Source organism: Alternaria ethzedia (assembly GCF_023757985.1).
Source record: "Alternaria ethzedia strain BMP 0044 chromosome Unknown scaffold_12, whole genome shotgun sequence".
In the NCBI taxonomy this organism is placed as follows: domain Eukaryota; kingdom Fungi; phylum Ascomycota; class Dothideomycetes; order Pleosporales; family Pleosporaceae; genus Alternaria; species Alternaria ethzedia.
Genome location: NW_026056205.1, coordinates 462,178 through 479,852, shown reverse-complemented (window position 1 = coordinate 479,852; position 17,675 = coordinate 462,178). Strand labels below are relative to the sequence as shown.

The 17,675-nt window shown below is 52.0% G+C and overlaps 5 protein-coding genes across 5 annotated transcripts; 3 read left to right on the top strand and 2 right to left on the bottom strand.

The window, feature by feature from the left end:
- Positions 1-1,229: 1,229 nt before the first annotated feature.
- Positions 1,230-2,539, top strand: J4E87_005711 (uncharacterized protein; the record flags this gene model as incomplete). Its single annotated transcript, XM_049377318.1, has 3 exons — positions 1,230-1,805; positions 1,857-2,214; positions 2,256-2,539. 3 exons carry the CDS (start codon positions 1,230-1,232, stop codon positions 2,537-2,539), a joined length of 1,218 nt encoding a protein of 405 aa, XP_049232944.1.
- Positions 2,540-6,342: 3,803 nt separating this feature from the next.
- J4E87_005710 (uncharacterized protein) lies at positions 6,343-7,072 on the top strand (the record flags this gene model as incomplete). Its single annotated transcript, XM_049377317.1, has 3 exons — positions 6,343-6,722; positions 6,778-6,844; positions 6,896-7,072. 3 exons carry the CDS (start codon positions 6,343-6,345, stop codon positions 7,070-7,072), a joined length of 624 nt encoding a protein of 207 aa, XP_049232943.1.
- Positions 7,073-8,819: 1,747 nt separating this feature from the next.
- On the bottom strand, positions 8,820-12,566 carry J4E87_005709 (uncharacterized protein; the record flags this gene model as incomplete). Its single annotated transcript, XM_049377316.1, has 5 exons — positions 8,820-9,496; positions 9,641-10,305; positions 10,368-11,406; positions 12,119-12,504; positions 12,562-12,566. 5 exons carry the CDS (start codon positions 12,564-12,566, stop codon positions 8,820-8,822), a joined length of 2,772 nt encoding a protein of 923 aa, XP_049232942.1.
- A 1,166-nt stretch (positions 12,567-13,732) lies between these two features.
- On the top strand, positions 13,733-15,791 carry J4E87_005708 (uncharacterized protein; the record flags this gene model as incomplete). Its single annotated transcript, XM_049377315.1, has 2 exons — positions 13,733-13,825; positions 13,986-15,791. The coding sequence occupies 2 exons, from the start codon at positions 13,733-13,735 to the stop codon at positions 15,789-15,791; spliced, it is 1,899 nt and encodes a 632-aa protein (XP_049232941.1).
- A 119-nt stretch (positions 15,792-15,910) lies between these two features.
- On the bottom strand, positions 15,911-17,629 carry J4E87_005707 (uncharacterized protein; the record flags this gene model as incomplete). Its single annotated transcript, XM_049377314.1, has 4 exons — positions 15,911-15,923; positions 15,992-15,999; positions 16,080-17,249; positions 17,312-17,629. The coding sequence occupies 4 exons, from the start codon at positions 17,627-17,629 to the stop codon at positions 15,911-15,913; spliced, it is 1,509 nt and encodes a 502-aa protein (XP_049232940.1).
- Between the last annotated feature and the right edge of the window lie 46 nt (positions 17,630-17,675).

Below are 17,675 nucleotides of genomic sequence, written 5' to 3'. Positions count from 1 at the left end.
CTTTCCGTAACGCGCTAGACACGCGTCAGGCGCCCCGCCGTCCCCGGGGCCTGCGTTCTTCGTCGAGATGGCGGCTATCACGTCATCCATGATACAGCACGTCGAGATGCTACCACACTGTACATCTGCATTGAACTTATTACCTTGAATTCCTTCCGGCCAGACTCCACACTAGAAACGCGCGCCAGCACCTATCCCCGCCTGATGCTACGGCGCATGCGCTCCACGATCATCCGTCCTCCGCGTCCCTCACGTTCTACACGTCTCGTCGATTCGCTACCTATACAAGCCGTAATATTAGTCCGCGATACGCTCGACTCGGCATCATATCAGTCCACTATATAGCCCAGTCCGCAGGAATATCCCTGAGAGATGCAGTCATGGGAAAGACTAGGCTAGAGGCAGCAGTGTGCTTGAGAACGTCGCGCTACATCCTGTCTATCATAAAGCTTGTGGACCTGCATTGCTATTTTCATACAGAAAGCAGTTGTGCATGAGCCCGGGTACACGCCCACGCCTGGGTCTTGCACCACCTGCAAAGCCTTTGCTCTAGCCCTATGAAGATGCGTTTGGGTAGCCGGACATGGAATAGCCACCGCGAACATTTGTTGGATCGACGACGTTGAAGACTCATGGGTTCCGATGAGCCTCTGAATAGAATTCGACATACCTCATTTTTCTTGCTCAATCGTCGACAGAACCTTCTCCGTGGCATGAGTACCGGGGAGATGACTGGCTGACTGAGGTACGAAACAACCAGTGATTTGGGGTTCTGTAGTTCTCAGAAAGATTGTTTCGTATGGCTTTCGATATCATGGCTTTCCGGTATATGGCATTTTCATGTCCGAATGCTTCGCGGCTACATTCTCACATCCCGAGGTCACCTTGACCGCATTTAGCAGATTGAAACCAATGTCAATCATACATATAGCGTGTTATGTGGCCCTGGACCAGAGGCTGGGTAGCTTAGGAAAACGTCTTTACGCATCACACAACCCGTGGCCAAGCATGCTTCATCAGTGGTTGCACTTTCCTTTCCAAGACCTTCGTCATAGAAGACACGCGCGCAAATTGGGATGTGGAACAATCGCTCCTTCACCTACGAAGTCACTGTGGCAGCCTCCAATAGCCGCTAGTCTTGCGCCTTGCCTCTTGTATCACGCTGTTCGTCTTGCTGACGTTCCTTGTATCTGTTGCTTCGTTCAGTTTCCCTGGCAGCGATCAGCGACATGACCTTCGTCACCGCCCTTGTCGTCGGGGTTGCCATACACACAGTTGTCGGCAGTATCAAGACTCCGCTGGCCTCCGCACCCATCTCAGACCGTAACATCACCCGCATATCTTCAAATTCGACCAGCCGTGAACCCAACGGACTACACCCCACGGTGGCCTTCTGGGACGATGATTATGCCGCGGAGGAGGATTGGAACAAGAATGCAGCCAAAGGAGGCGCCCTGATTTGTGGTCTCGAAGGCTCTGATCAGACCGCAGGCCGTCAGATGAAAGATACTCGCGAACCCCCATCTGCTGCAAGGCCTTACAATAGTGACCTCAAGATAGAGCTTCAGGACTGGTACTGGCGAGAAACTAGCTCATCGTCGTTCAGCTGCAGCTTTTCTGAGCACTGGCATTTCTCACATGCGATGCGCTCTCTTGGTCTCGACGGACGGCCGACTTCAGCAGGCGGAGATAACCAGTGCTATAGGGTCGAGCATTGGGACCCAGAGAAAAGAGATAATGAGGGCAACCAGATCCCGGCTATCAATCAGTGGTACAGCACAGCAGGTAACAGCAAGCAATACAGAGTGAGTATAGGCTTGGGTATGAGCAGTAGTTAGATGCTGACGGCGTTACAGGCAACAAAGGCGCATTTTGAATTCGGAATCAACACCAAAGGAGGCGCTATCTATGGTCTCTTCCTTGAAAGCCCTCAAGCATCCGCCAAGACTATCTGGGGCGGTGGTACGAAGGAGCCGAACAAAGACGACCTACCTCAACTTCGCGCTTTCTCAGACATCATCTGGGGATTTTGGGTTCGTAACAACCCCAATATCAGGAACATTCGCTACTTCTTCATGATAGCCATCTCCAACGAGGTGACTAATCAAATCATCGCTTCTTGTCTACGCGACCGTAACACCGAACTAAGCGAGTGGCCGGGAACCGACTTTTCTACCACTACGGATCAGGGCCATGCGCTGCTAGGCAAGTCGCGTTCAACTCCGATGACAAATATCAAGACTAACCCAAACCAGGATCTCCAAACGGTGCTGGGTTCGCTTACTTTCTCATGCAGCACAAATTACAACTTGGCCAAAAGACCATCAGCAAGATCACTATCTTCAGGCCGGAAACAGACGACGACGTCAGCCTTGTCGACGCATCTCTGTGTTTCCACGTGGTCGATGGCCCGCAGCCACCACCTGACGATGCTCATGTGGAAGGGACTGATCGCCTGAAAGCTCGACTTGTGCAAGAGACAAATTCAAAAGATTCATCCCCCAACAGCCTGGTCAGGGTCCACGAGATCTATATGTAGCCAACGGTTAGTGGGCGTTTCAGACATGAGGATGGTGTAGGCAGACATGCAAACACAGACTTGATGTACGAATTCCGTATACTGTCTCCAGGCTTCTACAGCGAGCCAATTTTAGTACATGCGCGAGTATTGTATCTATTCATTTCGAATGCTCCCCTTATTCTGTATGGTAAACAGACATCCGTGGTAATTTCTCAGAAGGGTTATTGCGCAGCGGGAATCTTTCTTAGCGAGTACTTCAAGTAAGGATCTGCCAAATGAGACTACAAGCATATGTTGGGAGCAAAAGGCGCATATTAGCCGTCTTCGTTGTGGACGGCTGGGGGTGTGAAATCGTCTCATCGTCATCACCGAATTAGGGAAGGTGTACCGATGGTCTGTGCGATTGAGCTGGCCATTTCTCTTATTGGATCAGCATTGACGTTCAAACACTCAAGTATTGATCAAGAACACTAATTGCTTCGATGCGCGACCGAAATGGCCCTATTTTGCGCCCACGCATACAGTCGTGAGGGCATGCTGCCCCTAGACATCACGGGCCTGCGCCAATCCGTTCATGCCACACCCTCTTGCGACACGTTCTAAAGCTACAAATTACAACCATAAAGAAAGAATAGAGTGCGCCTTTGACTCAGACTGCGGTCTGGTTCTCAATCACAACCATTCATGGATCCCGCACACCAAAGTGCAGACGCAACAACTCGCGCGAAGCAAGACCGGGCATCCTGGGTCGAAGATAGGCGCGTACTGCGTTTCGTTGAAACCGACACCTTCGAAGCTTCTTACCGGATGCGCCCATGGCACAGTTCACAGCTCGCTGGGACTCTCGCGACCCGATGTTGTTGACTATGATTACTCGGCGTATGGTGGAGGTTGTGCATCAGTGCTATCACGCATAGCCAGACGAAGGTCGGTAGGACTGCTGAGGGACGGCGAGGACAGCAGAGGCGCGTGAAGACGCGCATTAAATCTCTCGCAAACGGGTTTCAGGTGTGTAAGGTCTATCGTCGGCCGTGCTGTTTCCCCGTCTAGCGACCCGCTATCCCTCCTCGAAAAGAGGCGTCTCCAGAACCCCGGTCTCCGTTCTGTGAGCGCCTTCCATTCAATGTCCTCTGGATCCTGACATTTGCCAAAGTCGACGTATCTGGAGACGCTTACGACATAGGTTGATCTCGGAAACCTCGACTCGTCTGCGCAATTTCCATTGAACAGCCTTCGTGGAGTTATTTCGATGACCACTTCGGTAGGGCAGGCGGTGCACCTCAAGGCTTTATCAACATATCCATCTTTGAGCTCCTCAGGATCGTGGTACGTGTAGAAGCGAGAGACAGCGTTTCTTATACCACAACCCATGGAATATATATTGAGGACCGAGTTCAGGTGTGGACATAACGAGTATGGAATCCCAAATACTACAGCCTTGGGTTCTACATCCTCGACTTCCGGAATACCACTGACCCATCTCTTTCTCAAAAGCAAATGACCATCACAGGGTAATGCATAGATGTCACTGCCCCACCGTTTTGACCCCTGTTGATGAACGCCTTCAGGGCGCAGGAGATTGTGTCCATACCGAGGGGAGTGCCGGAACCCGCGCATCGTTTCGTGGACGGTTTCCCAGTCCAAACCGTCGAACTTTGTTGTGCGCCGTTTGCATATCGTCCTAGTCCCGTACTTGAAGGCGGCCGGAGCGTTTTGACCCCAAACATCCCGACTACCAGGTGATTTGCGCTTATGGTATGAGCCGCAATAATAACATATGATATGGTCCGGATAGTGCTTGTCGAAGCACAGAACCGAGAACCTCGCTCGCTCAGCCTCATTCCCTTCTTTCTTGATCAGGGCGAAAGGGTTCTTGATGGAGCGGACCAATGTATTCGAGTGGTGGCTCGTCACTGCGAACGTCGCCATAGATGATAAAGGTAGAAGTTCCAATATCTTCCTGGATAAATGCCGAGGCAGTCTGTATAAATGAGTCTGATGGCCAGATTCCCATGGTTTGGGAATATTCATGGGTGTTTCTGTGTGTTGAGTCATCTCGTAAGTCAGGTTTGGTGTTTGCTGGATGTTGTGGTCAGAGATGACTTCTACGCTGCAGACCTTGGGGGGTTTGGGATCTTAGGCGATTATATATGCTCTGAAATCACCGTTGTGCGTCATATTCGGCGCGTGCGCGGCTATCATTTTGGGAGGTAACCACAGGCAGAAGGTATGTTGACCATTACGTAGAGCTGATTGGGTTTATCAAATCGCAGATGCAATACTCGGTACCGCGGGGTGGCCAGAACCCGTGTCGCATGTTGCTGCATACACATCACTGAATCTTGATAAGCAAACACCTTCTGAGCTAATGTATACATCTACCCTATAGTAATTGTGCAGAATTCGATACGAATTGGCAGCTACCATTGGCGTCGCGAGGACCATAGCGACAAGCCACTCACAACTAATTCTACGAGGACCCCCGTGGAATATAATCTTCTGATAAGGATGGCGGCAATAAATGACAATTCTGAAGAACACTCAGGGTTTTACTGCAAATCGTTGGAATAGGTCGTAGTTCTCACAAGCGGCTTTTGTTCTGACCTCTCGTCTGAATGTTTCGTAATAGTCGCCATCGAGCGGAGGAAATAACGCTATCCAGGCGGCGCGCTGGGGAAAAATGTTGGAATGTCCTAGGATAAACCAATGCGGAGTATCTGGGCAGACGGTTCAGCTTCCGGGTTAGATCTTCCGTGAGGGGTGCGAAAGCAGTGCGGAACATGGATATTGTAGCTGCGTCTGGGTAGACCTCACTCGTGTCTTGCGTGCCGAAATGACGCACGACGGCTTGTAAGTACTGCACATAACTGGAGCAGGGTTTGTAGGTGTACACCTCGATAAGACCCGATGAGTTCACTCTGGCAGCAGATATGGAGGTCGGGTGCATCGTGATGCCAAAAGGGCCGTGTTGTGAAATAAGTTTGGTTGTGCATGCTTACACGCATGCGAAGAGAACAAAGGTCCGGATCTTCCCAAAGATCTTTGCGGGTTTTAGTAATCAACGGTTTCCTCAGGGTCTTCCCTAGTCACCTACGTAATTTCTGCTTACCTGGATAACCACACGCCGCAAGCGTTGGCGGAAGCGGCTACGCGACATGCTTCCCACTCCAAGATCAGAATAAATAACAGGCGCTACTCTACGATTTGGAAGAAAGGCATGAATATTACGGAAACGAGCTTTAGTATGACCGCAATGCATGCCCGGATGATGTAAACGTCACGTGACTTGTGCAACCTTCTCTATCGATGTAGAAGCAAGAGTGAAACGATGCATGGAAAGACCTCCGTATGTAGGTAGACAGATATTGAGACGTCTCAGAGGCCATTCTATTCTTGAGCATGCGTCCATGCACTGCGGAGAGCCTGACACAGGACCCGAGTAATCCGCCCACCTGCGCTATACCAAGGCTAGCCGGCATAGCCACCCAACGTCAACGTTCATTGGCCAAAACACATACTCGGGGGAGTAAACAAAAGATCTCGCTGTCTCACTACTGCTGCGTAGTACCGTTGTCGTGCCGGAGCGACACATCGATTGGCTGACGATGCCAAAAAGCGCCTCGTGTGTACACGCGGCTCTGATGCACTTGCGGCTATGTGCTTTTCGCTGTTGCCTGAGAGATAATGAGACGCTATCCCAGTCGGTGATGTGACTTAAACAGGCCTGGAGACTTCAGTTTGTCTTTGTTGCACCAAGCCATCTGGCTCTTTTCGTCTTCACCTCCATTTTCAGATACCAACAGATTACCCAAACCAACAAGATGATCATGGCGCAGGAACGTTCTCTTCGCGTACTGAATTTGTTTGCCAGTGCCCTCACAACACCTTTCCTCATTGCCATCACCGTTCTCTCGCTGGAGTCCCATAGTTACCGGTATTGGTACGACCATCGCGATGTAACTACATTCTGCTTCGGCTACATCCCCCTCGCCATGACTGCGGTTGCTTCAACGGCGAGCATTGTCCACCAACGAAGGCACAATCGTACGCCAGGCCCCAAGTTCGCTCTCCTAGACGGATTGGCGGGTATCGCCTATCTTGCAATACTCATTCCGATCTGGGCAGTCGAGGTTGACGATCTGGGGTCAGCGGGATATGGCTTCTTGGCTGGATACGCAACAGCTCCCATGATTGTCAATATGTAAGTTGTTCAAAGTCCGAGCCAGTCATCAGTAGGGTTGCTAACATGATGACAGGTTTGTCCACTTCTACTTCTTTGCTTGCAAGGCTCGAGCGATGTGGTTTGCGTTGCGTACTCCGACGGTACATGAGTGCCCCAACTGTCACCACGACCTGACGGTGGGCACCCCACAGATCAAAGAGACGAACAAGGGTGGAGCGCGGTACAGCTTGCTGCGTGGAGAAGACTATCTCGATGCCGACGCTGATGCCGAGCGCTACATCGATGAGAGCGCGAGGTCTTCCGAGGAGCAGCTCCGACCTGAGGGTGATGACAAGGAAGACAAGGGCAAGTCCAGCATCGATGTCTGAGATGTGACCTGGCCTGGTTAGCTCTCGAGCTCTCATGTTGTCGCATCAGAAATCACGCCTGAGTGTGAAACGATGAAGGGATTGGCGCTGTGATATCGGATATATTGCGAAACGACTCGCATGAGGGAACCGTTCTGCGGTCAAAGTTAAACGAGATTGGTCTTGCGGTGATGGTGCAAGAGAGACGTATTATGTGTACGACACATCTTTTCTTAGGCTGGTGGGATATCTGGGATTCATTCGCGAAGGGTTTGCGCTGTCGTTATTTATTGGGCTCAACGTATCTACATCTGTTCGATCATACGTTCGTATCATATGTGGTTATATGCATCAATCGATTGCCTATTCAGACATATTGAGGCGGGAATCTCTCGCCTTGATCCCACTGCAGATTGCCACGTCAGTGATGATTCTCTTCTAGTATGAGAAGTAAGACTTACATGCTCCGCGATACACCCTCCCTCCCATCGAAAACGGTCAACGACTTCCCCAAAACTTCCGGTGCGATAGTTAAGCCAGCTTTGTGGGGACTTGAACGCTGTACGTAATGGTGTGATGCTCTGCGAACTCCAGATTGGAGAGAGGATGTTCCAGGCGGAGTCAGACCCGTTCTGTGCAGCGGGGTTGTGGTTCTATACGTGGTTAGCCGTCATTGATCCTCTTGAAGACGTCGTGACCCTCTTACAATGTAGTCTTTGGCTATGTATTTGAACGCCTCACTGATGTCCTTCTTGTAGATAAAAGCTTGGGCGAAGGCTTCGGCACGCGTAGCTGTCTGCGCTTCGGTTGTGTTCATCACACGCACGCACGGTGCTGGCTTTGTGGGACGCGCCTGGCGGGCTGCAAGTATATCTGACCTGCTATGTATCTCGGCTGGAGCCGCCAGGGCTACAAGAGGTGCAAGCATGATACAAATTAGGGTTGTGAAGCGCATTTTGAGGATGATGTCAATGTGGCGGCGCTGCGGTAGCGTGAAGATGGAAATGGCATCGAACGTACAGGCGCGAGCACACTTATACCGCGAGCACCATACTTGAGTATCACCGTTGCTCCTCGCACAGACGTGTGATCGACACCAGACTGACAATTTACGGCACAATCTCCCAAATTGATGCGCCGAGCTGCCCCACCGGCAATATTCCGGGGCATCTGCGAGGCGATGTCACCATTCGTGGTATAAAGAACGCTGTGGCCTTGGGATGTTATCGACGTCTCAGGTTACGGTCGGCAGTTGTCGTGGCAAGCATGGTCGCTATCGTCGCAATGTGTAGGGCTGGACAAGGGGCTAGAGCTGGCTCAGATAGACGAGGACGCGAATTGGGCCGAAGCTTCCAGGGACGATGACGTTTGCGCACGTGTGGGGCCGACGCGTCCGGAATGCTGACTCATGCACGCGCGGAAGGACAGACATGCGCTCGCAAGCAAAGAGCCCTCGGCAGCTTGACAAACATCACGCGATTTCTCTACCCTACCACGATATGCGCGTAAACTACCAGGACATGGCCCACCGCCCTCACAACAACTCAACCCAGGCTCGACCAGCCATCGTCCTCCTGCCCCGGCGGGCATTATATCCTTCGTTCTCCCCTGTACACGACCAAGCGAGCTCCTGAAGACTCACGCAGCAATTGCTGCTCTAGCGTGCGAGGTATTCGTTATATGAAATCTTACCAGTCTAAACACCGAGTCCAGGCATCATAGCGCTCGCGCTCACCACCCTCGTCGCCTCTCCATCGTGGCTAGTATCCTAGTCCTCGTCGTCGCTCTCGTCTCCATCGATCATCTCCCCGTCTTCACTCGCCCTCTGAGACATGGCGTGCAATCGGCCTGAGCCCTGCAGATTGTCAGGGTCGTAACCGCTATCGCGAAACATCTGCAGCTGGCCCTCCACGATCGCTACCTTCTTCCGCTGAATCTCCGCGGTGTCCTTGGAAAGATTCATCCCCTCGCCAGAATAGTTCAGCCCACCTCCGCTTCGGGCAGCGACTCTCGCATGCGTCAGATCGGACGCAATCCAAGTGTATTCGGATGGTTCAGCATATGATCCAGGGCTGTTTCGGAAGAGATCGCGAGCTCTGCTGTATACCCGAGGAAGTTGCACAACGATCACATTGACGTCTTCGTCGTCTGACGAGTGTGAGGAGTCGGAGGAACCATTGTACTCTTCGTCTTCGTCGTGGAGCTCTTGCTGAACCTTCTGAAGCCTGGCCTGCTCGGCTTCCCATTGCGTCAGTCCACGCCCATGCGCTTTATTGGCCTCGCGATCGATCTTCTGGAATGCCACCTTCTTAGCCCAGGCCTCCTCCTTTTCCTCCTTCTTACGATCTTTGCGCTGGTAGGGCTCGGGTCGCTTCTGGAACGTACGGGACGTGGGCGCCGATTGCTTCGCAGCGTTGGATTTCGATATCAAGGGCGCCGTGGACACTGCAGACTTGTAACAGCCTGTCGCTGAGCTCCAATGGTGATGGTATGTCGGACATATCGCTGCCGACTCGCTTTTGCTAGCTCCCGATGCCCAATCTATTTCCAGCTTTGTCATCAACGCCTGCTTAGATTCATGGTACCAACTATCGAGCCTGGATATTCTCAGCAATTCCAGGGTATCTTCGGCCTTCATGGCCAAAGCATAGACAAAGAAATTGAAAGCTCGCGTGTCATTCTCCGATAGAAGATTCATGAACGCTGGGCTCATGCGGCGGAATCCGAATTTCTCCATCGTACCATCGATGGTGCGAATCAGGCGCTGCTGGGTACGGTGCAGCTCCTCATATACTCTATCGATGATCATGTCGCACACCGCAAGTGCGCCCATCGTGTGGGCGAAAACGTATAGGTCTTCAAGTTCTCGCATGGACCACTGGATCTCCGTAGTCCGTGTGTCCGGGTGACCCGCGTTGACCAATCCGACAACATCGTGAGTGGGCAGGGCCGCTCGGATGTCGGGCGAGATGCACGCGACGAAGCGGGCGAGAGTATCGGCATCTATGTCTTCTCCGTACTCGATCGTATCGACGGTCGGATCGTTTTTGATGGCGTCCTTTATAAACGTGCAGTGCTCGATGGCTTGCTTTCGGCTCAGAACAGGTCGAGTGGGATGTCCGCGGCGCACGTCACCAGTCTTCCGCTTAAAGCTCAGAACATCTTCGGTTGCTCGACTGTTCTTGTAGCGTACGACCTCTGCAGCCTCGGCCTCTGGATCGCTCGTTACCTCCCTTGATTGCGCGGCGGCAGGGCTGTCAAGACGTATAATGTCAGTTCTATCATCTCCAGTCATGTTTGGCATAGATTTACTCACCTCTTCCCTTTTTTCTCAAAGTCACAAATGAGGTCGCTTGGTCTCGACTCTGCCTTCACTTTCCTCGAGAGAAGGAACATCAACTCCTGATCCTCTCCACGATGCAAGCCTACACGATAGTCTTCTGGCTTAGGCATCGCAACCTCCGTAAGATCTCGTGCGGCCTCCTCTTGCGGCCGCGGTGTGGTGTATCGCTGAATACTGGGCACTGGTTCGTCGGCCATGTGTTCACTGCTCTCAAGCACGTTGGTATGGCTAGCAATCGTCGGCGGCTCTCCCTCTTCTATACCAGGTGATGGTATGCGCTCCGACCGATCTGAGACTGTCTTGGGTGAAACCGCCTTTTCTAGGATTGTCTTTCTGGACTGCTCGACGACGCCAACTCTTTTCTTGTAAGCCTTCCGCGCCGATGGAGATACCCACACGAGACCTTTCTCCTCGAGGAACTTCCTCCCGTGGCTGCTGTAGTGCTTCCACATCCCTGATTCAGTAACCTCAGTCTTCTGCTTTCTCGGATCTGCGCGTCCTTCTGCATATCCTTCTTCTACCCATTTGGTGCCGCACTGTTTCATCGAGATGCCTTCGACGTCGTACCATTGCACCAGTTGTATATACTTGGTGTCAACTACCTGAGAAGTCCAGTCTTTGATAGCTGCTAGGCCCTCTATGAAGGCTTTGATCTCTTCATCGCTAGGTATGTCCTTCGCAGCAACTTTGGCGTGCGCACCCAGTGAGGTAGACTTCGTCTTGCGCTTTTTCTTGGGCGGAGAGTTCGCGTCCTCGTTGTCATTTTGCTGGCTGGGCTCATCCGTGTTGGAAGCGCTATTTGTAGGGAGCACTGGAGCGTCCGCGGCGACGTAGGGCTCATTCAGCCGACGCTTCCGTGCTGTGGTTGACATCCGCGCTGAGGCGCCAACCTCTTCTGTAGGGATATCTATGGATGACATGATCACAGTTGCAGAATCTTTCGGCTGGTTTGATGTAGCGGCTTGCTGTTGCGTGTCTTCTGCGATGCTTAGATGTTGTGGTGCTTCGTGACCTACACCGGAGTGTCGCTGGTAGCAAATAGTAGGTTGAGGCAAGAGTACAAGTAGATTGCACAAAAGCGCAGCGGGAGGATTAGGCTCGCGGACTTTGTAAGAGGCACGAGCGGAGTCCACACGGTGAAAACCATTTTCAGTAAGTCTCGTGACCGCATGGGCTCATATCAAGAGGCGTCAGTCAATAACGGCGTGTGTGATCTGATTGTGATCCAAAAGAAGGGAGTGAAAGTTGAAGGCTGCGACTGGCTACGTTACAACAAGGCGATAGGGCAATTTGACCTAAGATGATTCCTCGCCCTTCTGCCTCATCAGCTCACCGCGGCGCCGATATGCTCTGGTCCGAACTTCCACGCCAAGAACCCCGGCAGGCTGACCTTCATTGCTTGTCGCTCGAGGCTTTCCAACTTTTGTTCAACTAGATCCGCCATTTCTGTCTCTCCCCTTTCATTCGCCCTCAGCCACTCGTCGTGCTTGGCCTTGATCGCGATCCGGAGGTGCTCAGGTATAGCCGGTCGCGGAGTTGAATTGGGTGAATGACCGGGTTGTACTTGATTGGGAGTGCGAAGGGGGCGGGAGCTGGAACTGGATGCGCGAGGTGCTGAAGATATTCGGGAGGCGTTGCGGCTTTGGGCGGTATTGACTACACGGCGAAAGATCAGTATGTTGTTTCTCTAAGTCAAGTTGCCGATGACCGTGTAGAAGACGCACCCAGTTTCTTTGTGACCTTACCCTGAGACCTCCGTCTTGCTGCTTCCTGTCGCTTTTCTTTCTGTCCTCGCGACTGTCCTCGTACTTGTACAACTCCATTCACTACATCCAGATCTCGCGGATGGACAAACTTGAAGTCTTCGCCGCTTAATCCTCTTTTGATGAAGTCTTCCTTCTCAATTTTCGTGTAGAGTTCCCATGGTCTGACAGCGCCTTGCTCTTGATACCACACTGGGCCCCACCTCCTCACCTGATACGATATACCGTATTTTGTGCTGACGCTGCCATAGCCAGCGCCGTTGTACATGCCCACGACGTCTTTGTGTGTATGGCCATCGAAGATGCACCATTCGATGACTGCGAGGGCGCCGACCGGGACAGCGGAGCTAGTAGTCGTATTAAGAGGAGTAACGGGCGCATGCGCAAGCAAGGGTTGTGTAGACGACATACTGGTAGTTGGTTGGTTGTATGTCTAGTCATCTGGCAGGCGCGAGCGAAAGAGAAAATGCGGTAGGTGGCCAATCATGAAACAAACGAGTGCCCAGCTGCTCCAGATAAGGCAAGTGCGTCATATGCTCAGCTTTCACTTCAATTGCCCGTAGAGACTAGAAGCGCAGCGCGCAAATTGAATTCGCTATTGGCCCATGAGAGACATCACGCCTCCCAAGGCCTCTGACTTGTCACATGAAGACGCTGAGTCAAACTCATGAGCCACACCCCGTAAGAAATGTAAACTACGCAAATTTACGCTCCTTCTTCAAGCCAGCAGCAAGCTGCAAAACTCAACGAAAAAGAACACTTCCCAGACTTGCCAATGCCAGCTCAGACTAGTCTCCTCATTGCCAGCATCCAAGCCTATCTTCTGTATGCGCGCCGACCAGGTAATGAATTCATCAACACCCCCGGCAAGTGCTGATATAGGCTCCTCAGGACCAAATGTACTGAGCTTGCTAGAGTGCGGAACACTGAAGTGTAAAGCCGCCTCGCGCTCAGGGTAATGTCTGGAAAAAATGACAGTGCTGAACATATCAGGAAACCAGCAACGGATACCACAAGGATTAGCCCGAAGGCCATACAAGGTTCGTTCAGTCGAATGACGCATGAAAGCGGTGTGTAAAGAGGCCTTGTTGTAGTTGAGTTGAGTGAGCTGCGAAATCTCGGTGTTGAGAAAGGGAGAGAAGGAGGGGAGGGCGGATTTATATAGAGCCAGCGCAACGCTAGCTGGCGGTCAGTCCGTGCGTAGTTACCCAGCCCTGCCCTTCACTGAGAGTGACTGAAGTCTTAGTGACTTGACTAGAGTAGAAGCCTGTTTGAGGTCGAGAGATGGAGAATTTCTGAGTCACTTGACAAAATAGGCATTTCACCGTGGAATGGCGCGGCCGATCGCGTCTCTTCTCCCACTTGCGCTGTCAACGTTGCAGCTTCTCACTTTCACTTTCACCAAAGACGCAATTATGCACGCTCACCACGAGTTTCTGGCTTGCAAGTCGGCCTTGGCGGTCAACTTCTTGAAGCTGGAGCTGATCGATTCAATTCACACCCCAATCTCGCCGTACAATCTCTACCTCTTTACTACTATACCACAGTATCGATTGCAGCATACAATCACTCAGCATGGCAACCACTACACAACCTGATGTGAGCGAGGCGGAGAAGTACTTCTGGGAGTCGCTCCCTCCGGAGTTGCGACGCATGGTTTGCGACTACGTAAGTAATACATATCTCCCATCGCTGTGCCTCAATACACCTGGACGACTACATCGATCTTGCCGGCGATCTTGTGAGCAGGTCATAATCCTTGAAGTGTATCAGGATATGGCATTGCTACTCTTTCTGTGTAATGATGTGCTAACGTATGCTGCTATAGTTGCCCCAATACGCCATCTCCCGTCGGCTTCGCGTGGCACTCCGCAATAGATGGGATGACGAGGTTGCCCTTTTTGAGGAATATCTCTATAAAAAGCCATATCTACGCATAGATTCTGCCACAGCGCATCGTTTCGAAGGCTTGTCAGCTGGAAGCCTCGCGAAGTTCCGGGATCTACTTGTGCACGTTACGCCTGAAGCAGGCCGAAGGTCGTTGAGAATCATGAAGAACCTCAACACTCTACTGGATACTCCTGGGACGAAACCGGAGCTTCGCACACTCGCTTTCACCAATGAGAGCCGTGTCACTGCGCAGACTGAAGCCCTCTGTCTAAGGCTTCTGCAGCGGTATCTTCCTAATCTCGATACCATATGTATACCAACATGGTACGATGGTGAGAAGTCGCGTGGGAATCTCTTTTGGGGATCATTGCCCCATCTTCTCCAGAAATGGGATTTCTTTCATCCCAAAAACGATGAGGAGTTGGAGGACATTGAACTCCACAATGAGGCAGCTGCAGGCGACTCCAAGGACTCGAGTGAGTTTGATCCATTGGTCCGAATACCAAAGCTTATCGAGACAACTGGAAGTCCGGTAATGCTGTTCAGGATGCGAAAAGAAAATGGCAAAGAGGTGGAAATCCTGGTCAATCGCGACGCCCCTGCTCATTATTGCAGGAGGTTGTTAAAAGAATGCAAAGGCAACAAGATTCTTTCGATTGTCATCGATAACGGCCGCGATGGAGACCCAGTACCGTTGATCCAGATCATCAGGGGTATTGGCTGGCGAACCAGACTGAAATGTCTCGAGGAGCTCAGCGGCACACACGTCGATCTTGCGCAAATCGACGTCAAGAAACACTTCCTCGCCAAAGCCATGACGTCACTCAAGATTCGCGACTGCGCAGGGGTCAGCAGCTTCTTGAATCAATGCCATAGCGCATCAGTCGACCTTACATCTCTCATCTTCAAAGAGTCGGAACGTGAGATCGAGCAGGAGGAAGAGACGGCATTGTGCACCATCATAGAGTCTTGCAGCGATTTGCAGACCCTGTGCCTGATCTACGACAAGGCCAATCCGATCATCGAGAGTACCATCACACCAAGCTTCTGGGAAGGCAGCATTAGCAAGATTGACCAGCCCGATTACTGCCACTTTCCCCTGGCCACCATCCTCCCCAGTATTGGTCATTCATTGACATCTCTACATCTCGGAGCTGACCCAAGCCTTCGACTTCACACAAAAGACCTCAATTTCATCGCTACCCAATGTACCAACCTCATCAGCCTTGGTATCCCGTTCCCCGCCTTGACCGAGGACATTACCCCCGACCAGTTCTGTCAAGAGATATCGGATCTTGGTGTTCTACGAGACCTACTACTCCTCCAGTATCTCCACCTATCATGCCCGCCGACCGAGCCCGATGAAGATGGCGATCTGCCACCTCCAGTCGAAGACATAGCACGCTGCGCTCTGGAGATGTTACTGAACAAGTGGATATTGACTCACGTCAAATGCTTCACCGTGGCCTTTCGCACAGCGACGTTTACCCGCGACACTTGCCATTTCCGGGTACTATCATACACCAACAAGGTCGAACGCATCTCCGAGAAAAAGCTAGGAAGGAACATGGAAGCATTTGGTCACTTTGTACGAGGCGACTGGGACGAGATGGTGAGAAAGAAGACGGGACTTGAGCTGCCGCCAGCTGATGAGAACGACTCAAAGGATGGAGGTACAGAGGGATATATGGTGGACAGTGCACCGTACAGGCATTTTGACCCTTGGTCTACAGCTTCGCGCTGAGAGTGTTTGAGCCCTTCAAAGCGTCGTCGATGGCACACATGGCCTGCACCAGCTTCTCTTCTTGTAATCTGGGTGCGACGACTTGTACACAAAGCGGCGTGCCAAGGTAGACCGAACGATCAGTGTTGGTCCCTGCAATTCGTGTTAGTATATGAGCGCTTCGGTGCTTCCAGCGAACCGAGGAAAATAACAATACTTACAAAGCTCCCTGTTTGCTTTGTCCCAACTTCCCAGTGGCTCCGTGCTCGCCATCTCGCCCTTCATATCTGTCTCTTCAAACGACCTTACTGGTACAGTACCGGCAGGGTAGTCTAACAGTACAAACGAACTCGTGTAGCTGACGCCGTTGTACCGGTCAATGGGCGGCACAGGATGTGGCGCGACTGGGCAGATGAAGGCATCGATCTCGCCATGCGCATCTTTCCAGATGCTCAAAAACTCCTTTCGCAGCTTCTCGCGCTTGCCATGAAATTGCTGAACTTTGGGAAGATCCATCGGCTTCTTGCGTTTGAGTCGAGTGGATAGCCATGGCGAAAGTGGCTCGTTGAACGATTCCAGCAAGTCGAACATGGCGTTGCCACCTTCAACACCAAAAAGCGCATTGGCGAGGGATTGACATCGAGAAAAGAGAGGAGTGATGTCCATCTCCACTGCCTCGATACCAGACTTTTGCAGTTTAGCTTTGACTTCATCTAAGATGCTGGAGATTGGTGGATGTGGCTCGATGACTCCATCTCGCCGGACGATGCCGATCCGTAGCTTCTTTCGCGTAGTTGACAGAGAATTCCATGGCGATGGTATGACATCTGGATCCATATTCCACGGCTGCTGGGATGCGACTGCGCTGAAGAAGAGTTCGATGTCGCGCATGGTGTGTGCGAGCGGCCCTGCACTCGCTGGGATACCAACTTTTGTTGCTCCAGGAAGCATACCGCCCTCTTGACCCGCGTATGGGATACGTTCCCAGCTGGGCTTGATGCCGAACATACCATCGCACATGGCCGGGATCCTGATGCTGCCGCCCACATCTGTGCCTACACCCAAGATTGAGCCGCGCATCGCGATGAGAGCGCCCTCTCCACCTGAGCTTCCACCAGCGGTCACAGCAGTGTTGAGCGGATTAATAGTTCGCCCGAAGACGTTGTTGTGGGAGTCGAGTGCCATGAGCGTTTGAGGTACGTTGGTCTTGCAATATAGAACTGCACCGGCGTTGAGTAAGCAATCGACTAGGATCGAGTTCTCTTGTGCCGGTTTGAAGCAGAGAGCTGCAAGGCCGATCGATGCATCATGACCTCGGACCCTGAAGGTGTCTTTCAGTGAGATGGGAACGCCGTGGAGTGGCCCAAGGGGTGCTTTTCCTGATGCCAGATGGGCGTCAAGCTCCTCGGCTCTCTTCAGCGCGTCATCAAAGAAGATTTCTGTGAGGCAATTGGTGACTTGGTGGGCAATTGCTGCTCTCTGCCATAATGTTAGTCCATCAGCCGCTACCAAGAGGTCTGCTCCAATTTGGGACGGCTTACTTTACAGAAAGCCCGTGTCACATCGACGCATTTGAGTTTCTTCCCTCTGATTGCTTCGGCCAGTGCCACAGCATCATATCGTCCGGTGATCTCCAGCTCCTCTTCTGTCAATAGCCCTGACTTGCGTGGTATATCGATGTAGCTCTTTACGTCGGCTCCTGGTAAGACATTCAACTTCCATTCTTTTGGTATGCGCTCGTTCTGTTCTGCTTTCTTCCGCCTCGATACGGACCGCCAATCTTTGTCTGCAGATGAGCCTCCTTGCGACATTGTAATGTATGCGACAGTTGAGGAGTGACGCTGTGATATCGCGGGCATAGAGGACGCGCGGGTAGGAGCCGAGGTATACTAGATTGGGACTAGC